At 46.3% G+C, this 23,581-nt stretch overlaps 1 protein-coding gene across 1 annotated transcript in view; it reads right to left on the reverse strand.

The window, feature by feature from the left end:
- Positions 1-9,266: 9,266 nt before the first annotated feature.
- Positions 9,267-23,581, reverse strand: part of LOC124023286 (probable glutamate receptor) — a 26,330-nt gene continuing 12,015 nt past the window's right edge. The window contains exons 5-10 of the mRNA XM_046337795.1: positions 23,517-23,581; positions 22,665-22,762; positions 17,149-17,366; positions 13,717-13,936; positions 10,434-10,681; positions 9,267-9,909 (exon numbers count right to left, since the gene is read on the reverse strand). The exon at positions 23,517-23,581 is cut by the window's right edge and continues 162 nt beyond it. Coding sequence (XP_046193751.1) covers positions 9,811-9,909; positions 10,434-10,681; positions 13,717-13,936; positions 17,149-17,366; positions 22,665-22,762; positions 23,517-23,581 — 948 coding nt within the window. The 3' untranslated portion in view covers positions 9,267-9,810. The remainder of the gene's footprint in view (positions 9,910-10,433; positions 10,682-13,716; positions 13,937-17,148; positions 17,367-22,664; positions 22,763-23,516) is intronic.

The following is a 23,581-nucleotide window of genomic DNA, read 5'->3' on the forward strand; positions in this document are numbered from 1 at the left end:
TCAGAAAGGTTGCGGATTCACAACGTCGCAGATAGAAATGTAACTCATAGAGCTGACAAGATTGTCTGTTTCTCTGTTACAAAGCAAAACATCTGTTCTACATTATGCATTTCTACCTAAAAGTTCTTAGCGTTGAGCCTTCCTGAATATGCCTCAAGTTTGACCTGTGTCAACAACAATGGGATCCACTCCACAGTCTGAGTGGTTTGGAGAACAGTGGTTTGTGATATGGCTGAGGCCAGGGTAACCACTAAGAGAATACAGTATTTATTGAAAGTACCAAGATAAAGCTTAACAATGGTGCAGTTATAGGTGTCCTCGAAAACCAATCAGGAGATGCACATCATCGTGGAAGCTCCTCAGATTTTCCTGGGTGGAAAAAGGTTGCCATGTGTGCCTGAATCATTGCCTGTCATCGCCATGACAACAGTACAAATCCCAAGATATTGTTATGCCAAGGCGTAGACTCATCATAATTCAAGGCCTAAACACAGTGTACTGTACAGCTAAATCAATGACTACTCAGTCTACTGTACAGCTAAATCAATGACTACTCAGTGTACTGTACAGCTAAATCAATGACTACTCAGTCTACTGTACAGCTAAATCAATGACTACTCAGTCTACTGTACAGCTAAATCAATGACTACTCAGTCTACTGTACAGCTAAATCAATGACTACTCAGTCTACTGTACAGCTAAATCAATGACTACTCAGTCTACTGTACAGCTAAATCAATGACTACTCAGTCTACTGTACAGCTAAATCAATGACTACTCAGTCTACTATACAGCTAAATCAATGACTACTCAGTCTACTGTACAGCTAAATCAATGACTACTCAGTCTACTGTTTAGCTAAATCAATGACTACTCAGTCTACTGTACAGCTAAATCAATGACTAATCAGTCTACTGTTTAGCTAAATCAATGACTACTCAGTCTACTGTACAGCTAAATCAATGACTACTCAGTCTACTGTACAGCTAAATCAATGACTACTCAGTCTACTGTACAGCTAAATCAATGACTACTCAGTCTACTGTACAGCTAAATCAATGACTACTCAGTGTACTGTACAGCTAAATCAATGACTACTCAGTCTACTATACAGCTAAATCAATGACTACTCAGTCTACTGTACAGCTAAATCAATGACTACTCAGTCTACTGTACAGCTAAATCAATGACTACTCAGTCTACTGTACAGCTAAATCAATGACTACTCAGTCTACTGTACAGCTAAATCAATGACTACTCAGTGTACTGTACAGCTAAATCAATGACTACTCAGTCTACTGTACAGCTAAATCAATGACTACTCAGTCTACTGTACAGCTAAATCAATGACTACTCAGTCTACTGTACAGCTAAATCAATGACTACTCAGTCTACTGTTTAGCTAAATCAATGACTACTCAGTCTACTATACAGCTAAATCAATGACTACTCAGTCTACTGTACAGCTAAATCAATGACTACTCAGTCTACTGTACAGCTAAATCAATGACTACTCAGTCTACTGTACAGCTAAATCAATGACTACTCAGTGTACTGTACAGCTAAATCAATGACTACTCAGTGTACTGTACAGCTAAATCAATGACTACTCAGTCTACTGTACAGCTAAATCAATGACTACTCAGTGTACTGTACAGCTAAATCAATGACTACTCAGTCTACTGTACAGCTAAATCAATGACTACTCAGTCTACTGTACAGCTAAATCAATGACTACTCAGTCTACTGTACAGCTAAATCAATGACTACTCAGTCTACTGTACAGCTAAATCAATGACTACTCAGTCTATTGTACAGCTAAATCAATGACTACTCAGTCTACTGTACAGCTAAATCAATGACTACCCAGTCTACTGTACAGCTAAATCAATGACTACTCAGTCTACTGTACAGCTAAATCAATGACTACTCAGTCTACTGTACAGCTAAATCAATGACTACTCAGTCTACTGTACAGCTAAATCAATGACTACTCAGTCTACTGTACAGCTAAATCAATGACTACTCAGTCTACTGTACAGCTAAATCAATGACTACTCAGTCTACTGTACAAGGTGCAGTGTGTGGGAGACAGGCTTGTTGCTGTCATGTACGGAATAGGGTAACCTTGGTAACTAATATAACATGCTGTTCCTGCTTTGTCACTGGCTGTGTCAAAAATGACACCCTATTGCTTTTGACCAGAGACTTATGGGTCCTTGGCAAATGTAGCTGACCTAACGGCCTGCACTTTGGTCCACACTCCCTCATAGATGACCAACAGAACAGTGGATCATGGTCCCCTGACCGTCTGAAAGGTTAGATGGCACTGTCAGGAAGAGGTTATTACACCATGCTGTCAGGAAGAGGTTATTACACCATGCTGTCAGGAAGAGGTTATTACACCATGCTGTCAGGAAGAGGTTATTACACCATGCTGTCAAGAAGAGGTTATTACACCATGCTGTCAGGAAGAGGTTATTACACCATGCTGTCAGGAAGAGGTTATTACACCATGCTGTCAGGAAGAGATTATTACACCATGCTGTCAGGAAGAGGTTATTACACCATGCTGTCAGGAATAGGTTATTACACCATGCTGTCAGGAAGAGGTTATTACACCATGCTGTCAGGAAGGTTATTACACCATGCTGTCAGGAAGAGGTTATTACACCATGCTGTCAGGAAGAGGTTATTACACCATGCTGTCAGGAAGAGGTTATTACAACCATGCTGTCAGGAAGAGGTTATTACACCATGCTGTCAGGAAGAGGTTATCACACCATGCTGTCAGGAAGAGGTTATTACACCATGCTGTCAGGAAGAGGTTATTACACCATGCTGTCAGGAAGAGGTTATTACACCATGCTGTCAGGAAGAGGTTATTACGCCATGCTGTCAGGAAGAGGTTATCCAATTTGTAAGTCGCTCTGGATAAGAGCGTCTGCTAAATGACTTAAATGTAAATGTAAATGTTATTACACCATGCTGTCAAGAAGAGGTTATTACACCATGCTGTCAGGAAGAGGTTATTACACCATGCTGTCAGGAAGAGGTTATTACACCATGCTGTCAGGAAGAGGTTATTACAACCATGCTGTCAGGAAGAGGTTATTACACCATGCTGTCAGGTAGAGGTTATTACAACCATGCTGTCAGGAAGAGGTTATTACAACCATCCTGTCAGGAAGAGGTTATTACACCATGCTGTCAGGAAGAGGTTATTACACCATGCTGTCAGGAAGAGGTTATTACACCATGCTGTCAGGAAGAGGTTATTACGCCATGCTGTCAGGAAGAGGTTATCCAATTTGTAAGTCGCTCTGGATAAGAGCGTCTGCTAAATGACTTAAATGTAAATGTAAATGTTATTACACCATGCTGTCAGGAAGAGGTTATTACACCATGCTGTCAGGAAGAGGTTATTACACCATGCTGTCAGGAAGAGGTTATTACACCATGCTGTCAGGAAGAGGTTATTACAACCATGCTGTCAGGAAGAGGTTATTACACCATGCTGTCAGGTAGAGGTTATTACAACCATGCTGTCAGGAAGAGGTTATTACAACCATCCTGTCAGGAAGAGGTTATTACACCATGCTGTCAGGAAGAGGTTATTACACCATGCTGTCAGGAAGAGGTTATTACACCATGCTGTCAGGAAGAGGTTATTACACCATGCTGTCAGGAAGAGGTTATTACACCATGCTGTCAGGAAGAGCTTAGAGGGAGAGAGAGCAAGAGTGTGTCAAAGTCAATCAAATTGAGGAGGATCAATGCACGGACTGCCTGGCAGATCCAAGGGAAACCCAGACTCCAAGGTCTCCAGCACTACTTCAAAGTGATGACACGTCCATTAGAATGTCTAATTCTGATCGCATCGACACGCCTAAGGCTACCGCACAGGCAGAAATCTGCAGAGGAAATATACGCCACTGCTCAGTGAGCGTGAGAGTGTGTGTGAAATAGAGAGATGGAGATGGAGAGAGAGAGAATTTTATGCATCTTTCCTTTGAACCGAAAAGAAAATTAACATGAGTCTCGTCGATAATATAACCTTTGAGGACTTGAGATGTAGTTTAGACAGAAAGTTGTTCAACAGAACACAGCACAGTCAAGGAATAAAGCTGTATTTGTTGCGGGACCAAGGCCCACGTTGCAACAGGAATTTTGATGACATATAAACGCCTGAAGAACTGGATGTTTTCAAACAGCAGTGAGTTCATATTGATGAACTATCTTGTTCAATTTCATCATACCAAACTAAAATCCCGTATTTTCCACATTCATAATAATCAATATTCAGACTCTCTCAAATTCAGGTCAGAGAGGAGTTACGTTCCCTTTCAAATTTAAAAACGAATAGAAATACTTGATTGAGGGTCAGGTGGGGCTAAATGTCCTGAATGACTTCGTTTGAAAGTAGGAAGGTACTGTTTTCGCTGTGTATACACTATTTCCAACAGACTATTCTATTGTTACAATTAGTTTCAGTAGAAAGTGTACACAAGGCCTTTGTGTAGCTATCCCAGTTATTGCATCTTCACTGACTGTGTAAGTGCGTACTGTAGGGGGGACATCCGTAGGGTAGCACATTTACTGCAAACATTAAGGAGACTATTACTGATTTGTGCCTTAGAATTCATCATATTGCATCTAATATATAGCGCACATGTGAAACAGGGTTGGAGCACTGTCCTTCAGCCGATAATCAGACAATAAGACTTGCAAAACGTCTCCCTCTAATGAGGTTCTACTGTTCACTTCCATTCCTGAGAATGTGTAACAGATAGTAACTAATCAATAGTTAAAGTATCATTGTAAATTCCACCAATAGCAACCTGAGACTAGAGAAATCCAATCAAAATGAACTCAGATTATTCTTTTTACGGTCAATTCGTTAATTGTTCTTTACTACGGTATATCAATGTCGCCTTGAAATGGACTCAACTTTAACATTAAAAACAAGAACACCTTTAAATTATCTAAAAGAAAGGCAATATTCACAAAGCATCCCGGAGTAGGAGTGCTGATTTAGGATCAATTATCTTGTAAATCATAATGAATAAGAGAGGGTATCAGCAGCATTAGATCATAGGATGTAGTGCCCCCAGATGGTGCTCTCAGTAGAAATACAACAGCGACCCCCAGTGGCAATTTGGATGAATAGCAGCTAAATAAATGTTTAATGATGAGTTTCTCAAAACACCTATGTTTTTAATGAAACCGTTTACTGCTATTATCCCATAGAAGCACATTGAATAACAGACACAAATAATACATCAAAAGTAAGTGTCTGTCCTATATCTGAGAGAAACAGGGAGTAAATGAATTACACACAGTATCCTTCCATCATTTAAAACTGGTACCAGGGCTACCTTTAGACGACTCTTGTTGGGCTTGTGGGCCTAACAAGACTCACTAACACAACTAACACAAATGTACAGTACCAGTCAAAAGTTTGGACACACCTACTCATTCAAGGGTTTTTGTTTATTTTTACTATGTTCTACATTGTAAAATAATAGTGAAGACATCTGTCACACCCTGATCTGTTTCACCTGTCCTTGTGATTGTCTCCACACCCTCCAGGTGTCGCTTATTTCCCCCAGTGTATTTATCCCTCTATTTCCTGTCTATCTGTGCCAGTTCGTCTTTCAAGTCAACAAGTGTGTTTTCCTGTACTTCTGCTGCTATTCTCTTTTTGCTAATCCTCCCGGTTTTGACCCTTGCCTGTTATCTGGACTCCGTTACCGCCTGCCTGACCTTTCTGCCTGCCCTGACCTCAAGCCTGCCTGACCATTCTGCCTGCCCTGACCTCGAGCCTGCCTGCCACTCTGTACCTCCTGGACTCTGAACTGGTTTTGACCTTTTGCCTGTCCACAACCATTCTCTTGGATACACCTTTTGGATTGATTAATAAATATCAAAGACTCAAACCATCTGCCTCCCGTGTCTGCATCTGGGTCTTGCTTTGTGCCTTTATAACATCAAAACAATGAAATAACACATATGGAATCAAGTAGTGACCAAAAAAGTGTTAAACAAATCAAAATATATTTTTGATTTTAGATTCTTCAAAGTAGCCACCCTTTTCCTTGACAGCTTTGGTATACACTCTTGGCATTCTCTCAAAATACTTTTCCAATAGTCTTGAAGGAGTACACATATGCTGAGCACTTGTTCACTGCCGGCCAACTCATCCAAAACCATCTCAATTGGGTTGAGGTTGGGTGATTGTAGAGGCCAGGTCATCTGATGCAGCACTCCATCACTTTCCATCTTAGTCAAAGAGCCCTTACACAGCCTGGAAGTGTGTTGGGTCATTGTCCTGTTGAAAAACAAATGATAGTCCCACTAAGTGCAGACCAGAAGGGATGGTGTATTGCAGCAGAATGCTGTGTTATCAGCTGGTTAAGTGTGCCTTGAATTCTACATAAATCATGAGACAGTTCCATCTATGGTTTTTGCGACTGCAGTTGAAGAAACGTTCAAAGTTCTTGATATTTTCCAGATTGACTGACCTTCATGTCTTAAAGTAATGACGGACTGTCATTTCTCTTTGCTTATTTGAGCTGTTCTTGCCATAATATGGACTTGGTCTTTTACCAAATAGGGCTATCTTCTGTATACCACCCCTACCTTGTCATAACACAACTGATTGGCTCAAATGCATTAAGAAGGAAAGAAATTCCACAACTTTCGAAGACACATGTTAATTGAAATGCATTCCTGGTAACTACCTTATGAAGCTGGTTGAGAGAATGCCAAGAGTGTGCAAAGCTGTCATCAAGGCAAAGGGTGTGTCATTACTCTTTCTTTGCTTGAAGAGAGGGAGAGGGGGGAGTTGGGCCTGTTTTATGACTTAAATACCTTGCATAAACTCTCCCTTTGGCTCTGCAGAAATGGAAGGCTGAAAATCCTTGTTACACAAAGAGACTTTGTCGCCAGAACTCCAACATCCAAAAGTAGATAATGAACCAATATTTCTAAAATGAAGAATGTAGGATTGAGTGGGGATTGAAAGAACAATCCTGTCAAAAATGTTTATTGTTTTGTGATGTCATTAAGGATGGTATAACCATATAACTGAGGGGTCTAGTTGTCAGGTTTGCATCAAAATGTTGTATAAAATATAGGATTAAGTATGACAATACTTGTGTGAAGATAGCAATGTTTGCTGAATGTGTTCTGAAGGAGGAGTCGATAATCTTTTCAAATACGGACAAAGATGTGAACATCATGAGAGAAGAAATAGCAGTCACTCTCCTCCAAAACACTGCTATGTTCAATTTCTAATTGAATATAATTGAAGATAAACATTTATATGGCTCTTTCAAGGTTATCTTTGATCCAACTTCTGACTAAATGGCCACTAAAACACATGTATTTAAATAATTATGTTACAAGAAACCTATACTATTCCCTTGTTCCCTGTTTGCTCAGTAAAATACATGTAAAGATGTATAGACTACTTGACATTATGTTTTGCTAGATGACCTGTGGGGAGGTGTGACAATAATGAGGAAGACTAACTGGGGAACTGCTTGTTCACTTCTAAAAGGCACATTTTTAGGAGCACAAATGTGTATTAGCAGTAATGTTTCTAGAGGTAATATCATCAGCTTTGTCTGATAATGAAATAATTGTCATTCAAGAAAATGTATTTGTTTTTAATATTTTAACATTTTTCATCATACATTCATACATTTCAGATTGGTTGTGACCGCTGCCCACGATGGGTCCACCAGTCCTGTATGAAAACCATCACATCTTTATAGGACATCCTATAAAGATGTCGGTCCCTCTCCTTGTTCGGGCGGCGTTCGGCGGTCGAAGTCACCGACCTTCTAGCCATCGCTGATCCTCTTTTCATTTTCCGTTGGTTTTGTCTTGTCTTCCATCACACCTGGTTTCAATCCCATCAATCACATGTTGTGTATTTAACCCTCTGTTCCCCCTCATGTCCTTGTGGGTGATTGTTTATTGTAAGTGCTTGTGCACGGCTGTCCTGGTGTGTATTTAACCCTCTGTTCCCCCTCATGTCCTTGTGGGTGATTGTTTATTGTAAGTGCTTGTGCACGGCTGTCCTGGTGTGTATTTAACCCTCTGTTCCCCCTCATGTCCTTGTGGGTGATTGTTTATTGTAAGTGCTTGTGCACGGCTGTCCTGGTGTGTATTTAACCCTCTGTTCCCCCTCATGTCCTTGTGCACGGCTGTCCTGGTGTGTATTTAACCCTCTGTTCCCCCTCATGTCCTTGTCGGTGATTGTAAGTGCTTGTGCACGGCTGTCCTGGTGTGTATTTAATCCTCTGTTCCCCCTCATGTCCTTGTGCACGGCTGTCCTGGTGTGTATTTAACCCTCTGTTCCCCCTCATGTCCTTGTGCACGGCTGTCCTGGTGTGTATTTAACCCTCTGTTCCCCCTCATGTCCTTGTGCACGGCTGTCCTGGTGTGTATTTAACCCTCTGTTCCCCCTCATGTCCTTGTGCACGGCTGTCCTGGTGTGTATTTAACCCTCTGTTTCCCCTCATGTCCTTGTGCACGGCTGTCCTGGTGTGTATTTTAACCCTCTGTTCCCCCTCATGTCCTTGTGCACGGCTGTCCTGGTGTGTATTTAACCCTCTGTTCCCCCTCATGTCCTTGTGCACGGCTGTCCTGGTGTGCGTCGGGTAATGTACCCAGTATTTGATTGTTCTGTTTTCCTTTCCGGTGGGTTTTGTTATTAAACTAAACGCCGTTTGGAAACACAGTTGTTGCTCTCCTGCGTCTGCCTTCTCTGCCACCAGTACACACCCCTTACAGTATGACACAGGCCTGGCAGAGATAACACATCTGGAAAATATATTTATTTATAGACTAATACACTTGAAACCAATAGCCAAACGGAAAAACTGCAGACATTACCAGTGACTCCACCGCGATCAAACCGACGTCTAAAATAAATAAAATGAAATGCAGCCTAACGTGATCAGAAAATTCCGACTAGCAAGCAAGTCGAAGAATTGAGTTCGTGCGCGTTCACACGAAAGGGGAAGGGGGGAATTCCGGCAGGGGCAGTTTTTTGGGCACAACACCGGCGTCCCTCGAAGGAGAAAAAAATGTCATGAAACCTACAGTGCATGTTTATTCCCCCTTCCTTCCTAGAAGCAACAGAAGAAATGTAGGCCTATCAAATGTACCATTTTGTCTTTGCTTTCTATCCATCCAAATAGTTTTGAGAGAGAGGTTAGGCGTGAAATCATGTGACAACCAACATCTTAAAATCATGTCTAGGGATTTATTTGGTAGACAGTTAAACATTACACAGAACAGTTAATGAAACAACTTAAAAGCCAATCAGATGTGATTTAGTACAACATATTTTGGCAGTACAAAAAAACCTACCTGTTCATATCAACAACAACAAATTGGCCTACGAATAACATACACTTACACACTTACACATTCATCTGGAGGTTCATTGAAGAGCCTGTATCAACTTCATTTCATCACTGTTAGTTCATTTCTGCTATGGACCATGTCGTCTGAGGACAGGAAATGCTATTGTTGCTGTTTTCTATAATACCTTTTCAGAGTGGAATCTATAGTAGAATCTACTCTAATAAGAATATATTCTAACAAGCCATTGTATTTACACGTGGGGAACTTGGTAGCTGTGTGGTACGTTATGAAACAGAACATAGTGCTGTAGATACACTATGATAGGGAAGATACTGCTGCTCTCAAGGACAGGAATGGATTTACATGGTCTTATTTGCATATCCAACTCAATGGTGTTGTTAGGAACCAGCCAGTGAAACGTATCCTTTACGCTTTGCTCTTCTCTGACGTCTCTGTGCCTGCGTTTGCCCCACGCCATCCGAAGCGCTGACTCAGTTCTGCCAACAACACTGAGCAGCAGGATTTCTGTGGGGAGAAGAGAGGAGAGATGGGAGGGGAGAGGAAATAGAGGGGAGAGTAGGGGGGGTAAAGAGAGGGGAGAGATGGGAGGGGAGAGATGAGAGGGGAGAGGAAAGAGGGGAGAGGAAAGAGGGGAGAGTTGAGAGGGGAGAGGAAAGAGGGGAGAGTTGAGAGGGGAGAGGAAAGAGGGGAGAGTTGAGAGGGGAGAGGAAAGAGAGGGGAGAGGAAAGAGAGGGGAGAGGAAAGAGGGGAGGGGAGAGGAAAGAACAGAGGGGAAAGGGGAGGAGAGAGAGGTGAGAAGATAGGGGATGAGCATAGAAGGAGAGAAGGGAGAGGAGGAGGAGAGAAGGAGAGAAGGGAGAGAGGAGGATAGGAGAGGAGAGGAAAAAGGTGTGAGGAGTAAGAGGAATTGTTGGAGGAAAATTATTGTATAGGCTTTCAATATTCATGCGTAGATTTGAAAATCGCAATAAACATAACATATTTTTTTAAAGGTCCATTCTTTATCCGCTCCTCATGTCCCCTTTTACCTTCTGATCCTTGGCTTGACTGCGGGCCTTGGAGGCAAGCTCCAGGATGGCCATGAGGAGTCCCAGGCCCAACCCCAGGGCCAGGAGAAGGAAGAGACCCCTCAGGAGGTGGGGCTGGAGGGCATGTGGGGCTTGGCCCCCCTCTGGCAAGCAGCTGCTGGCCCACCACTTACTCTGCAGGAAGGCCAACTCCCCAGATTCACTCAGTTGCAGTATGGCCACTGTTATGTTCTTCATCATTGGAAAGCCTGACAGGGGTTCGGGAGACGGGGCGGAGGGTGTGAGGGAGGGAGAGAGACGGGGAGGAGGGTGGGAGGGAGGGAGAGAGACGGGGAGGAGGGTGGGAGGGAGGGAGAGAGACGGGGAGGAGGGGGAGGGAGGGAGAGAGACAGGGAGGGAGGGAGAGAGACAGGGAGGGAGGGAGAGAGACAGGGAGGAGGGTGGGAGGGAGGGAGAGAGAAGGGGAGGAGGGTGGGAGGGAGGGAGAGAGAAGGGTGGAGGGTGGGAGGGAGAGAGAGAGAGAAGGGGAGGAGGGTGGGAGGGAGAGAGAGAGAGATGGGGAGGAGGGTGGGAGGGAGGGAGAGAGACGGGGAGGAGGGTGGGAGGGAGAGAGTGAGACGGGGAGGAGGGTGGGAGGGAGAGAGAGAAGGGGAGGAGGGTGGGAGGGAGAGAGAGAAGGGGAGGAGGGTGGGAGGGAGAGAGAGAAGGGGAGGAGGGTGGGGGGAGAGAGAGAGAAGGGGAGGAGGGTGGGGGGAGAGAGAGAGACGGGGAGGAGGGTGGGGGGGGAGAGAGACGGGGAGGTGGGGGGAGAGAGAGAGACGGGGAGGAGGGTGGGAGGGAGAGAGACGGGGAGGAGGGTGGGGGGAGAGAGAGAGACGGGGAGGAGGGTGGGGGGAGAGAGAGACGGGGAGGAGGGTGGGGGGAGAGAGAGACGGGGAGGAGGGTGGGAGAGAGAGAGACGGGGAGGAGGGTGGGAAAACGATAGACAGGGAGGATGGTGGGAGGGAGAGAGACAGGGAGGAGGGTGGGGGGAGAGAGAGACAGGGAGGAGGGTGGGAGAGAGATAGACAGGGAGGAGGGTGGGAGAGATAGACGGGGAGGAGGGTGGGAGAGAGAGACGGGGAGGAGGGTGGGAGAGAGAGACGGGGAGGAGGGTGGGAGAGAGAGACGGGGAGGAGGGTGGGAGAGAGAGACGGGGAGGAGGGTGGGAGAGAGAGACGGGGAGGAGGGTGGGAGAGAGACGGGGAGGAGGGTGGGAGAGAGACGGGGAGGAGGGTGGGAGAGAGATACGGGGAGGAGGGTGGGAGAGAGATACGGGGAGGAGGGTGGGAGAGAGATACGGGGAGGAGGGTGGGAGAGAGAGACGGGGAGGAGGGTGGGAGAGAGATACAGGGAGGAGGGTGGGAGAGCAAGGAGTTAGTGTGTGAGTATTTTATGTGTGAGAGAAGGGGGTCAGTGTGTGTATCAAGTAATGAACCACACATGAAATACTTCAGATACTCACCACCACAGCAGGTCACCCATAAAAAAACACAGACAACATTCCAAATGTTCCTTTAATGATACCACAGCGTTCCATTTATCATGCCCATCTATGGGGGGTACTGTGGACTCAGCTGCTAGGGGCTCACTTAGGGGTACCGTGGACTCAGCTGCTAGTCGCTAACCTAGGGGTACCGTGGACTCAGCTGCTAGGGGCTCCCCTAGGGGTTCCGTGGACTGAGCTGCTAGGGGCTCCCCTAGGGGTACCGTGGACTCGGCTGCTAGGGGCTCCCCTAGGTGTACCGTGGACTCGGCTGCTAGGGGCTCCCCTAGGGGTACCGTGGACTCGGCTGCTAGGGGCTCCCCTAGGGGTACCGTGGACTCGGCTGCTAGGGGCTCCCCTAGGGGTACCGTGGACTCGGCTGCTAGGGGCTCCCCTAGGGGTACCGTGGACTCGGCTGCTAGGGGCTCCCCTAGGGGTACCGTGGACTCGGCTGCTAGGGGCTCCCCTAGGGGTACCGTGGACTCTGCTGCTAGGGGCTCACCTAGGGGTACCGTGGACTCAGCTGCTAGGGGCTCACCTAGGGGTACCGTGGACTCAGCTGCTAGGGGCTCACCTAGGGGTACCGTGGACTCAGCTGCTAGGGGCTCACCTAGGGGTACCGTGGACTCAGCTGCTAGGGGCTCACCTAGGGGTACCGTGGACTCAGCTGCTAGGGGCTCACCTAGGGGTACCGTGGACTCAGCTGCTAGGGGCTCACCTAGGGGTACCGTGGACTCAGCTGCTAGGGGCTCCCCTAGGGGTACCGTGGACTCAGCTGCTAGGGGCTCCCTAGGGGTACCGTGGACTCAGCTGCTAGGGGCTCCCTAGGGGTACCATGGACTCAGCTGCTAGGGGCTCCCCTAGGGGTACCGTGGACTCAGCTGCTAGGGGCTCCCCTAGGGGTACCGTGGACTCAGCTGCTAGGGGCTCCCCTAGGGGTACCGTGGACTCAGCTGCTAGGGGCTCCCCTAGGGGTACCGTGGACTCGGCTGCTAGGGGCTCCCCTAGGGGTACCGTGGACTCGGCTGCTAGGGGCTCCCCTAGGGGTACCGTGGACTCGGCTGCTAGGGGCTCCCCTAGGGGTACCGTGGACTCGGCTGCTAGGGGCTCCCCTAGGGGTACCGTGGACTCGGCTGCTAGGGGCTCCCCTAGGGGTACCGTGGACTCTGCTGCTAGGGGCTCACCTAGGGGTACCGTGGACTCAGCTGCTAGGGGCTCACCTAGGGGTACCGTGGACTCAGCTGCTAGGGGCTCACCTAGGGGTACCGTGGACTCAGCTGCTAGGGGCTCACCTAGGGGTACCGTGGACTCAGCTGCTAGGGGCTCACCTAGGGTACCGTGGACTCAGCTGCTAGGGGCTCACCTAGGGGTACCGTGGACTCAGCTGCTAGGGGCTCACCTAGGGGTACCGTGGACTCAGCTGCTAGGGGCTCCCTAGGGGTACCGTGGACTCAGCTGCTAGGGGCTCCCCTAGGGGTACCATGGACTCAGCTGCTAGGGGCTCCCCTAGGGGTACCGTGGACTCAGCTGCTAGGGGCTCCCCTAGGGGTACCGTGGACTCAGCTGCTAGGGGCTCCCCTAGGGGTACCGTGGACTCAGCTGCTAGGGGCTCCCCTAGGGGTACCGTGGACTCAGCTGCTAGGGGCTCCCCTAGGGGTACCGTGGACTCAGCTGCTAGGGGCTCCCCTAGGGGTACTGTGGACTCAGCTGCTAGGAGCTCACCTAGGGGTACTGTGGACTCAGCTGCTAGGAGCTCACCTAGGGGTGCTGCAATGCTGTACCCTCTCATGGCGATGAGTTCGCTGCTGCGGATCAGGTTGCAGTAGCGAGCCACAGCCAGGTCCAGAGACGCTGCCTCTCCAATAAATGCGTAGTTGCCTTCCTGGGTGCGTCGATTGCCCTCTTCCACTGAAGCCACGCAACTCTTCTTCCTCTCCATATGCTGGTAGATGCGTCGGTAGGTGGGGTTTTTGGAGTTCTGGAGATGTGTGCGAAATGAGAACCGTAGAAATGCAAAATTGATACAATTGATTTTGGCTGTTGTTGGTGAGACATAAGCGGTTCCAGTTCTACTCTTTCATCCAGAAACCCACCAAACCCACCCACAGATAAGACAATACATTTATTGACTTCCATTATGGAGCCAGATACCTGCCAAAAGGTTGAACGTATGTATCATTAGGATCGTAAGAAAATCCATGAAACATGAAAAATAAAAATGAAACAAATCTGGAAACGTACATACCCTATGTTATGACTATGAATTAACATTTACACATTCAATTTTTACTTTACGTCTCGCTTTACTTGGTTACAAATCTTTTTTATGCGTACAAACATTTGTGGCATCTGCTAAGGACATGAACCGAACGTAGCTAGTCAAAGTTAGCTAGTCAATCAATTAACTAAAGGACATGAACTGAATGTAGCTAGTCGAAGTTAGCTAGTCAATCAACCAACTAAAGGACATGAACTGAATGTAGCCAGTCGAAGTTAGCTAGTCAATCAACCAACTAAAGGACATGAACTGAATGTAGCTAGTCGAAGTTAGCTAGTCAATCAACCAACTAAAGGACATGAACTGAATGTAGCCAGTCGAAGTTAGCTAGTCAATCAACCAACTAAAGGACATGAACTGAATGTAGCCAGTCGAAGTTAGCTAGTCAATCAACCAACTAAAGGACATGAACTGAATGTAGCTAGTCGAAGTTAGCTAGTCAATCAACCAACTAAAGGACATGAACTGAATGTAGCCAGTCGAAGTTAGCTAGTCAATCAACCAACTAAAGGACATGAACTGAATGTAGCCAGTCAATCAACCAACTAAAGGACATGAACTGAACGTAGCTAGTCGAAGTTAGCTAGTCAATCAACCAACTAAAGGACATGAACTGAATGTAGCTAGTCAAAGTTAGCTAGTCCATCAATCACCTCTAGCCCAGATGTTAGAGTTGCTTTGCAGCCTCCACTTTCATTTACAAAACAAAAGCCTAGAGCTTATTTTAGAACTGCATTCAATAACGATGTTATACTAGTAGATTTTTATTTATTTATTTTTTTAACCTTTATTTAAATAGGCAAGTCAGTTAAGAACAAATTCTTATTTTCAATGACGGCCTAGGAATAGTGGGTTAACTGAACTGCCTGTTCAGGGGCAGAACCTTGTCAGCTTGGGTTTTGAATTTGCAACCTTCCGGTTACTAGTCCAACGCTCTAACCACTAGGCTACCCTGCCGCCCCTTTAGGGAGATAGATAGGTAGGTAGATGATGTAGTATAGGCTTGGGCCTTCAGCAAATTACTTGTGTGAAAAGGATAAAGACACAAAAGAGTCTAGAGTATCCACCTGAGCTGCAAAATAGAAAGTAAATATGATTTAGGCCTATTCCTCAATCTAAATATGCCATGCTGCTTGCGTTATTTAATGGCCATATAATTGCATAATTTATTTTTATAGCAGTGTGTGGCTACTGTGGTGATCATGTAACCTAATGAATCACACTTTTTCCAGTATTTGGGAGAACGGACTGTAGGTCTTATATTAGGCCGTTTGACTGTTGTATTAGTGAATTCCACTCTGTATGTAGACTTGTTATATCCGTTTGCGCTGCACAATCCCATCACGCAGAGGCTATATCCATATCAATAAATGAGACAAAACAATATATTGATTAAGTCTTGGCTATAACCTGTCCTGAGTGAAATAGCCAAGGAGTAGGTATAATATCAAATCACATGTATTTATAAAGCCCTTCGTACATCAGCTGATATCTCAAAGTGCTGTACAGAAACCCAGCCTAAAACCCCAAACAGCAAGCAATGCAGGTGTAGAAGCACGGTGGCTAGGAAAAACTCCCTAGAAAGGCCAAAACCTAGGAAGAAACCTAGAGAGGAACCAGGCTATGTGGGGTGGCCAGTCCTCTTCTGGCTGTGCCAGGTGGAGATTATAACAGAACATGGCCAAGATGGCATTAGCTTCCTAAATGTGAAGAAAACTCAACTGAGGAGTATTAAAGAATAGAGACTTTTATCTTGAAAATGTGCAGGATACCTCTTTCTGGTTTCCCTGGTGTTTTAATACTGTGTTATTCTTGTTCGGGTAGCACTCCTCATAGGCCGTTTGGTGTACGTTTTTTTTGTTGGTGGGATGACACTGCCAAAACTCTGAAAGGTATTATTGTACATCAGAATTGCTACACAAGGATTTGTTCAAGCCTAAAAGTTTGGTCCATAATCACAACATGGTGTTTGTATGTTCACAGATGAAATGTTTCATGTTCATGCATGGCTTTTCCTACAATCCTAACACTTTACGTATGGCTTTTCCTACAATCCTAACACTTTACGTATGGCTTTTCCTACAATCCTAACACTTTACGTATGGCTTTTCCTACAATCCTAACACTTTACGTATGGCTTTTCCTACAATCCTAACACTTTACGTATGGCTTTTCCTACAATCCTAACACTTTACGTATGGCTTTTCCTACAATCCTAACACTTTACGTATGGCTTTTCCTACAATCCTAACACTTTACGTATGGCTTTTCCTACAATCCTAACACTTTACGTATGGCTTTTCCTACAATCCTAACACTTTACGTATGGCTTTTCCTACAATCCTAACACTTTACGTATGGCTTTTCCTACAATCTTTTCCTAAATCAACACTTTACGTATGGCTTTTCCTACAATCCTAACACTTTACGTATGGCTTTTCCTACAATCCTAACACTTTACGTATGGCTTTTCCTACAATCCTAACACTTTACGTATGGCTTTTCCTACAATCCTAACACTTTACGTATGGCTTTTCCTACAATCCTAACACTTTACGTATGGCTTTTCCTACAATCCTAACACTTTACGTATGGCTTTTCCTACAATCCTAACACTTTACGTATGGCTTTTCCTACAATCCTAACACTTTACGTATGGCTTTTCCTACAATCCTAACACTTTACGTATGGCTTTTCCTACAATCCTAACACTTTACGTATGGCTTTTCCTACAATCCTAACACTTTACGTATGGCTTTTCCTACAATCCTAACACTTTACGTATGGATTTTCTTACGATCTTAACGATACGTATGTTCAACCTTTTGGCAGGTATCTGGCTCTATACTACCTTGACGTTTACTAAGGAATAAATGTGTGTGGGTTCTTATTCTTTTTAAAGCAACACATACTTTGAAGAAGTTGAACGTGGATCCCCCTTCGACTGTTCCGTAGTCGATGACGTCCTGTTTGGCCAGTTCCTCGAAGTTATTCACGGAGACATGTTTGGAATCCGAGCGTAACATGGCGTTAAAGTTGCTGAAGTAGCAGGCCAGGAGCACCACTGCGAACACCCACCAGACGGCGCTGATAACGCGACCAGACAGGCCTTTAGGGTGTGGGCCAGCACCTGACAATGCAAAACACAAACATACATTATATTATGTTTCATTTAATGATATGACTGAAACATAGAAATGGGATGGAAAACATATGAAACTGAATCTGGACTACACTATAAAGTGTGCAAACTTCCATATCTTAGTTTTCTCTTAAACGGAGCAATGTAGAAAATGTTTTTTAAATAACTTAGATAACATAGATTTATCTCGCATGTAAGCGTAATAACACCTGCTGTGTTGGTTAGAAGCTCAATTATTACACTTTTTTTCCTTATTGTTTATATTTTATGTTCTATGTTACTTTCAGGGACAATAAAGAAAAAAAGGGACCAAAATCCTGGTCGAGACAATCCTTGTCTTCATAGCAGGAACATAAACCCCTATCCAGACTGGGTAGACTGGCGGCCATATTTAGTGGACCCACAGTAAAGCAGATTCTATGGTGTTCTAGACTCTTCTAGTCTTCATAGCAGGAACATAAACCCCTATCCAGACTGGGTAGACTGGCGGCCATATTTAGTGGACCCACAGTAAAGCAGATTCTATGGTGTTCTAGACTCTTCTAGTCTTCATAGCAGGAACATAAACCCCTGTCCAGACTGGGTAGACTGGCGGCCATATTTAGTGGACCCACAGTAAAGCAGATTCTATGGTGTTCTAGACTCTTCTAGTCTTCATAGCAGGAACATAAACCCCTGTCCAGACTGGGTAGACTGGCGGCCATATTTAGTGGACCCACAGTAAAGCAGATTCTATGGTGTTCTAGACTCTTCTAGTCTTCATAGCAGGAACATAAAGCCCTGTCCAGACTGGGTAGACTGGCGGCCATATTTAGTGGACCCACAGTAAAGCAGATTCTATGGTGTTCTAGACTCTTCTAGTCTTCATAGCAGGAACATAACCCCTGTCCAGACTGGGTAGACTGGCGGCAATATTTAGTGGACCCACAGTAAAGCAGATTCTATGGTGTTCTAGACTCTTCTAGTCTTCATAGCAGGAACATAACCCCTGTCCAGACTGGGTAGACTGGCGGCCATATTTAGTGGACCCACAGTAAAGCAGATTCTATGGTGTTCTAGACTCTTCTAGTCTTACATTTACATTTTACATTTAAGTCATTTGGCAGACGCTCTTATCCAGAGCGACTTACAAATTGGTGCATTCACCTTATGACATCCAGTGGAACAGTCACTTTACAATAGTGCATCTAAATCTTAAAGGGGGGGTGAGAGGGATTACTTATCCTATCCTAGGTATTCCTTAAAGAGGTGGGGTTTCAGGTGTCTCCGGAAGGTGGTGATTGACTCCGCTGTCCTGGCGTCGTGAGGGAGTTTGTTCCACCATTGGGGGCCAGAGCAGCGAACAGTTTTGACTGGGCTGAGCGGGAGCTGTACTTCCTCAGTGGTAGGGAGGCGAGCAGGCCAGAGGTGGATGAACGCAGTGCCCTTGTTTGGGTGTAGGGCCTGATCAGAGCCTGGAGGTACTGAGGTGCCGTTCCCCTCACAGCTCCGTAGGCAAGCACCATGGTCTTGTAGCGGATGCGAGCTTCAACTGGAAGCCAGTGGAGAGAACGGAGGAGCGGGGTGACGTGAGAGAACTTGGGAAGGTTGAACACCAGACGGGCTGCGGCGTTCTGGATGAGTTGAAGGGTTTAATGGCACAGGCAGGGAGCCCAGCCAACAGCGAGTTGCAGTAATCCAGACGGGAGATGACAAGTGCCTGGATTAGGACCTGCGCCGCTTCCTGTGTGAGGCAGGGTCGTACTCTGCGGATGTTGTAGAGCATGAACCTACAGGAACGGGCCACCGCCTTGATGTTGGTTGAGAACGACAGGGTGTTGTCCAGGATCACGCCAAGGTTCTTGGCGCTCTGGGAGGAGGACACAATGGATTTGTCAACCGTGATGGCGAGATCATGGAACGGGCAGTCCTTCCCCGGGAGGAAGAGCAGCTCCGTCTTGCCGAGGTTCAGCTTGAGGTGGTGATCGGTCATCCACACTGATATGTCTGCCAGACATGCAGAGATGCGATTCGCCACCTGGTCATCAGATGGGGGAAAGGAGAAGATTAATTGTGTGTCGTCTGCATAGCAATGATAGGAGAGACCATGTGAGGTTATGACAGAGCCAAGTGACTTGGTGTATAGCGAGAATAGGAGAGGGCCAAGAACAGAGCCCTGGGGGACACCAGTGGTGAGAGCGCGTGGTGAGGAGACAGATTCTCGCCACGCCACCTGGTAGGAACGGCCTGTCAGGTAGGACGCAATCCAAGCGTGGGCCGCGCCGGAGATGCCCAACTCGGAGAGGGTGGAGAGGAGGATCTGATGGTTCACAGTATCGAAGGCAGCCGATAGATCTAGAAGGATGAGAGCAGAGGAGAGAGAGTTAGCTTTAGCAGTGCGGAGCGCCTCCGTGATACAGAGGAGAGCAGTCTCAGTTGAATGACTAGTCTTGAAACCTGACTGATTTGGATCAAGAAGGTTATTCAGAGAGAGATAGCGGGAGAGCTGGCCAAGGACGGCACGTTCAAGAGTTTTGGAGAGAAAAGAAAGAAGGGATACTGGTCTGTAATTGTTGACATCGGAGGGATCGAGTGTAGGTTTTTTCAGAAGGGGTGCAACTCTCGCTCTCTTGAAGACGGAAGGGACGTAGCCAGCGGTCAGGGATGAGTTGATGAGCGAGGTGAGGTAAGGGAGAAGGTCTCCGGAAATGGTCTGGAGAAGAGAGGAGGGGATAGGGTCAAGCGGGCAGGTTGTTGGGCGGCCGGCCGTCACAAGACGCGAGATTTCATCTGGAGAGAGAGGGGAGAAAGAGGTCAGAGCACAGGGTAGGGCAGTGTGAGCAGAACCAGCGGTGTCGTTTGACTTAGCAAACGAGGATCGGATGTCGTCGACCTTCTTTTCAAAATGGTTGACGAAGTCATCTGCAGAGAGGGAGGAGGGGGGAGGGGGATTCAGGAGGGAGGAGAAGGTGGCAAAGAGCTTCCTAGGGTTAGAGGCAGATGCTTGGAATTTAGCGTGGTAGAAAGTGGCTTTAGCAGCAGAGACAGAGGAGGAAAATGTAGAGAGGAGGGAGTGAAAGGATGCCAGGTCCGCAGGGAGGCGAGTTTTCCTCCATTTCCGCTCGGCTGCCCGGAGCCCTGTTCTGTGAGCTCGCAATGAGTCATCGAGCCACGGAGCGGGAGGGGAGGACCGAGCCGGCCTGGAGGATAGGGGACATAGAGAGTCAAAGGATGCAGAGAGGGAGGAGAGGAGGGTTGAGGAGGCAGAATCAGGAGATAGGTTGGAGAAGGTTTGAGCAGAGGGAAGAGATGATAGGATGGAAGAGGAGAGAGTAGCGGGGGAGAGAGAGCGAAGGTTGGGACGGCGCGATACCATCCGAGTAGGGGCAGTGTGGGAGGTGTTGGATGAGAGCGAGAGGGAAAAGGATACAAGGTAGTGGTCGGAGACTTGGAGGGGAGTTGCAATGAGGTTAGTGGAAGAATAGCATCTAGTAAAGATGAGGTCGAGCGTATTGCCTGCCTTGTGAGTAGGGGGGGAAGGTGAGAGGGTGAGGTCAAAAGAGGAGAGGAGTGGAAAGAAGGAGGCAGAGAGGAAAGAGTCAAAGGTAGACGTGGGGAGGTTAAAGTCGCCCAGAACTGTGAGAGGTGAGCCGTCCTCAGGAAAGGAGCTTATCAAGGCATCAAGCTCATTGATGAACTCTCCGAGGGAACCTGGAGGGCGATAAATGATAAGGATGTTAAGCTTGAAAGGGCTGGTAACTGTGACAGCATGGAATTCAAAGGAGGCGATAGACAGATGGGTAAGGGGAGAAAGAGAGAATGACCACTTGGGAGAGATGAGGATCCCGGTGCCACCACCCCGCTGACCAGAAGCTCTCGGGGTGTGCGAGAACACGTGGGCGGACGAAGAGAGAGCAGTAGGAGTAGCAGTGTTGTCTGTGGTGATCCATGTTTCCGTCAGTGCCAAGAAGTCGAGGGACTGGAGGGAGGCATAGGCTGAGATGAACTCTGCCTTGTTGACCGCAGATTGGCAGTTCCAGAGGCTACCGGAGACCTGGAACTCCACATGGGTCGTGCGCACTGGGACCACCAGAGTAGGGTGGCCGCGGCCACGCGGTGTGGAGCGTTTGTATGGTCTGTGCAGAGAGGAGAGAACAGGGATAAACAGACACATAGTTGACAGGCTACAGAAGAGGCTACGCTAATGCAAAGGAGATTGGAATGACAAGTGGACTACACGTCTCGAATGTTCAGAAAGTTAAGCTACGTAGCAAGAATCTTATTGACTAAAATGAATAAAAATGATACAGTACTGCTGAAGTAGGCTAGCTGGCAGTGGGTGCGTTGTTGACACTACACTAATCAAGTCGTTCCGTTGAGTGTAATAGTTTCTGCAGTGTTGCTATTCGGGGGCTAGCTGGCTAGCTAGCAGTGTTGTTTACGTTACGTTGCGTTAAAAGAACGACATAAGCTGGCTAGCTAACCTAGAAAATCGCTCTAGACTACACAATTATCTTTGATACAAAGACGGCTATGTAGCTAGCTATGTAGCTAGCTACGATCAAACAAATCAAACCGTTGTACTGTAATGAAATGAAGTGAAAATGTGATACTACCTGTGAATGCGACCGGGTTGTTGAGTTCTATTCAGTAGACGTTGGCTAGCGTTGGCTAGCTAGCAGAGTCTCCTACGTTAAGGACGACAAATAGCTGGCTAGCTAACCTCTGTAAATTAAGATAATCACTCTAAGACTACACACTCTAAACCTAAACAACACAATTATCTTGGATACGAAGATACGAAGACAGCAAAGACAGCTATGTAGCTAGCTAACACTACACTAATCAAGTCGTTCAGTTGAGTGAAATAGTTTTCCCAGTGCAGCTAATCAGTGGACGTTAGCTAGCTGGCTAGTGAAGACTATGTTAGGACGGCGAAATACGATAATTACGCAATTATCTTTGATAGAAAGTCTTCATAGCAGGAACATAAACACCTGTCCAGACTGGGTAGACTGGCGGCCATATTTAGTGGACCCACAGTAAAGCAGATTCTATGGTGTTCTAGACTCTTCTAGTCTTCATAGCAGGAACATAAACACCTGTCCAGACTGGGTAGACTGGCGGCCATATTTAGTGGACCCACAGTAAAGCAGATTCTATGGTGTTCTAGACTCTTCTAGTCTTCATAGTAGGAAAGAAACCCCTGTCCAGACTCCCTTTGCCAAAATAGCATGGCTCCATGTTACATGCGACTTGGAAGCAGCGGTTTGACTCCGGGGGCGATTTGACTCATAGCTGCGTTACCTTGCAGGGTCAGGGCTCCAGTGATGTACCAGAAGCTGTGCAGGAGAGGGAAGCTGTGTTCGTCTGTCTCGGGGTCTGCCCACTCACAGGGGCTTATCCTGGGGTGGGCAGAAAAACAAAGTGACCATTTGAGATATATCTTCTTCATTGTCTGGACAGCGGCCAAACCACATTCTTACAAAGAATGAATTAGCAGTGCAGTTTCTACTTCCGTTGACATCATTTGAACTACAATCTCCCACGCTATGGTTTGTATACTTGACGTACATAGCCTATTTGTTTTATGGCATTATGCATCGTTTCTATGTAGATCCTGATACCTTCAGTCCCCCATCTTTTTCTGCAAGGGATGAATCATAACTTCTATTTTTATACAAGTCAAATTAAAGTAAGTGAAATTCGATTTCAGTGGAAGTTAGGATTGCCCCCGAAGTGCCTAGTGTTGATAGCTAGCTAGGGGTTTGATTTGGAATGAGGCCAAGGAGATTGAGGCCAAGGAGAATGATTTTTCACCTGACCACCAAATAAATGCAGAGGCCCGATTTGATGATCTAGTTTCGTTGGTGGAGTTTAATCACTTGATTGATGTATATATCATGGAAGAGTGTAGTTGCCTTTAGGACAGCTGTTTTCTTAGTCAAGAATGTTGTGTTTTTTTCACGTAATATGTAATTGTTGTACTGTATGTGTGTTTACAGTTTTTTTTAATGTTGTATTAGTGTATGTAAGTTGTTTTTGTCTGAAACGTTATTCCCCTGCTGCTATTGGACCAGGTCTCTCTTGGAAAAGAGATGTTTTCTCAACGAGAGAAAAAAAATGTATAAATAAGGTTAAATAAAAACATTAGCTCACCTAGAAACCAAATATATGCAGAGGCCGGTCAGCAGGAAGGCCAGGAGGATGCCCACCCACATTTC

Source organism: Oncorhynchus gorbuscha, linkage group LG03 (assembly GCF_021184085.1).
Source record: "Oncorhynchus gorbuscha isolate QuinsamMale2020 ecotype Even-year linkage group LG03, OgorEven_v1.0, whole genome shotgun sequence".
Taxonomy (NCBI): domain Eukaryota; kingdom Metazoa; phylum Chordata; class Actinopteri; order Salmoniformes; family Salmonidae; genus Oncorhynchus; species Oncorhynchus gorbuscha.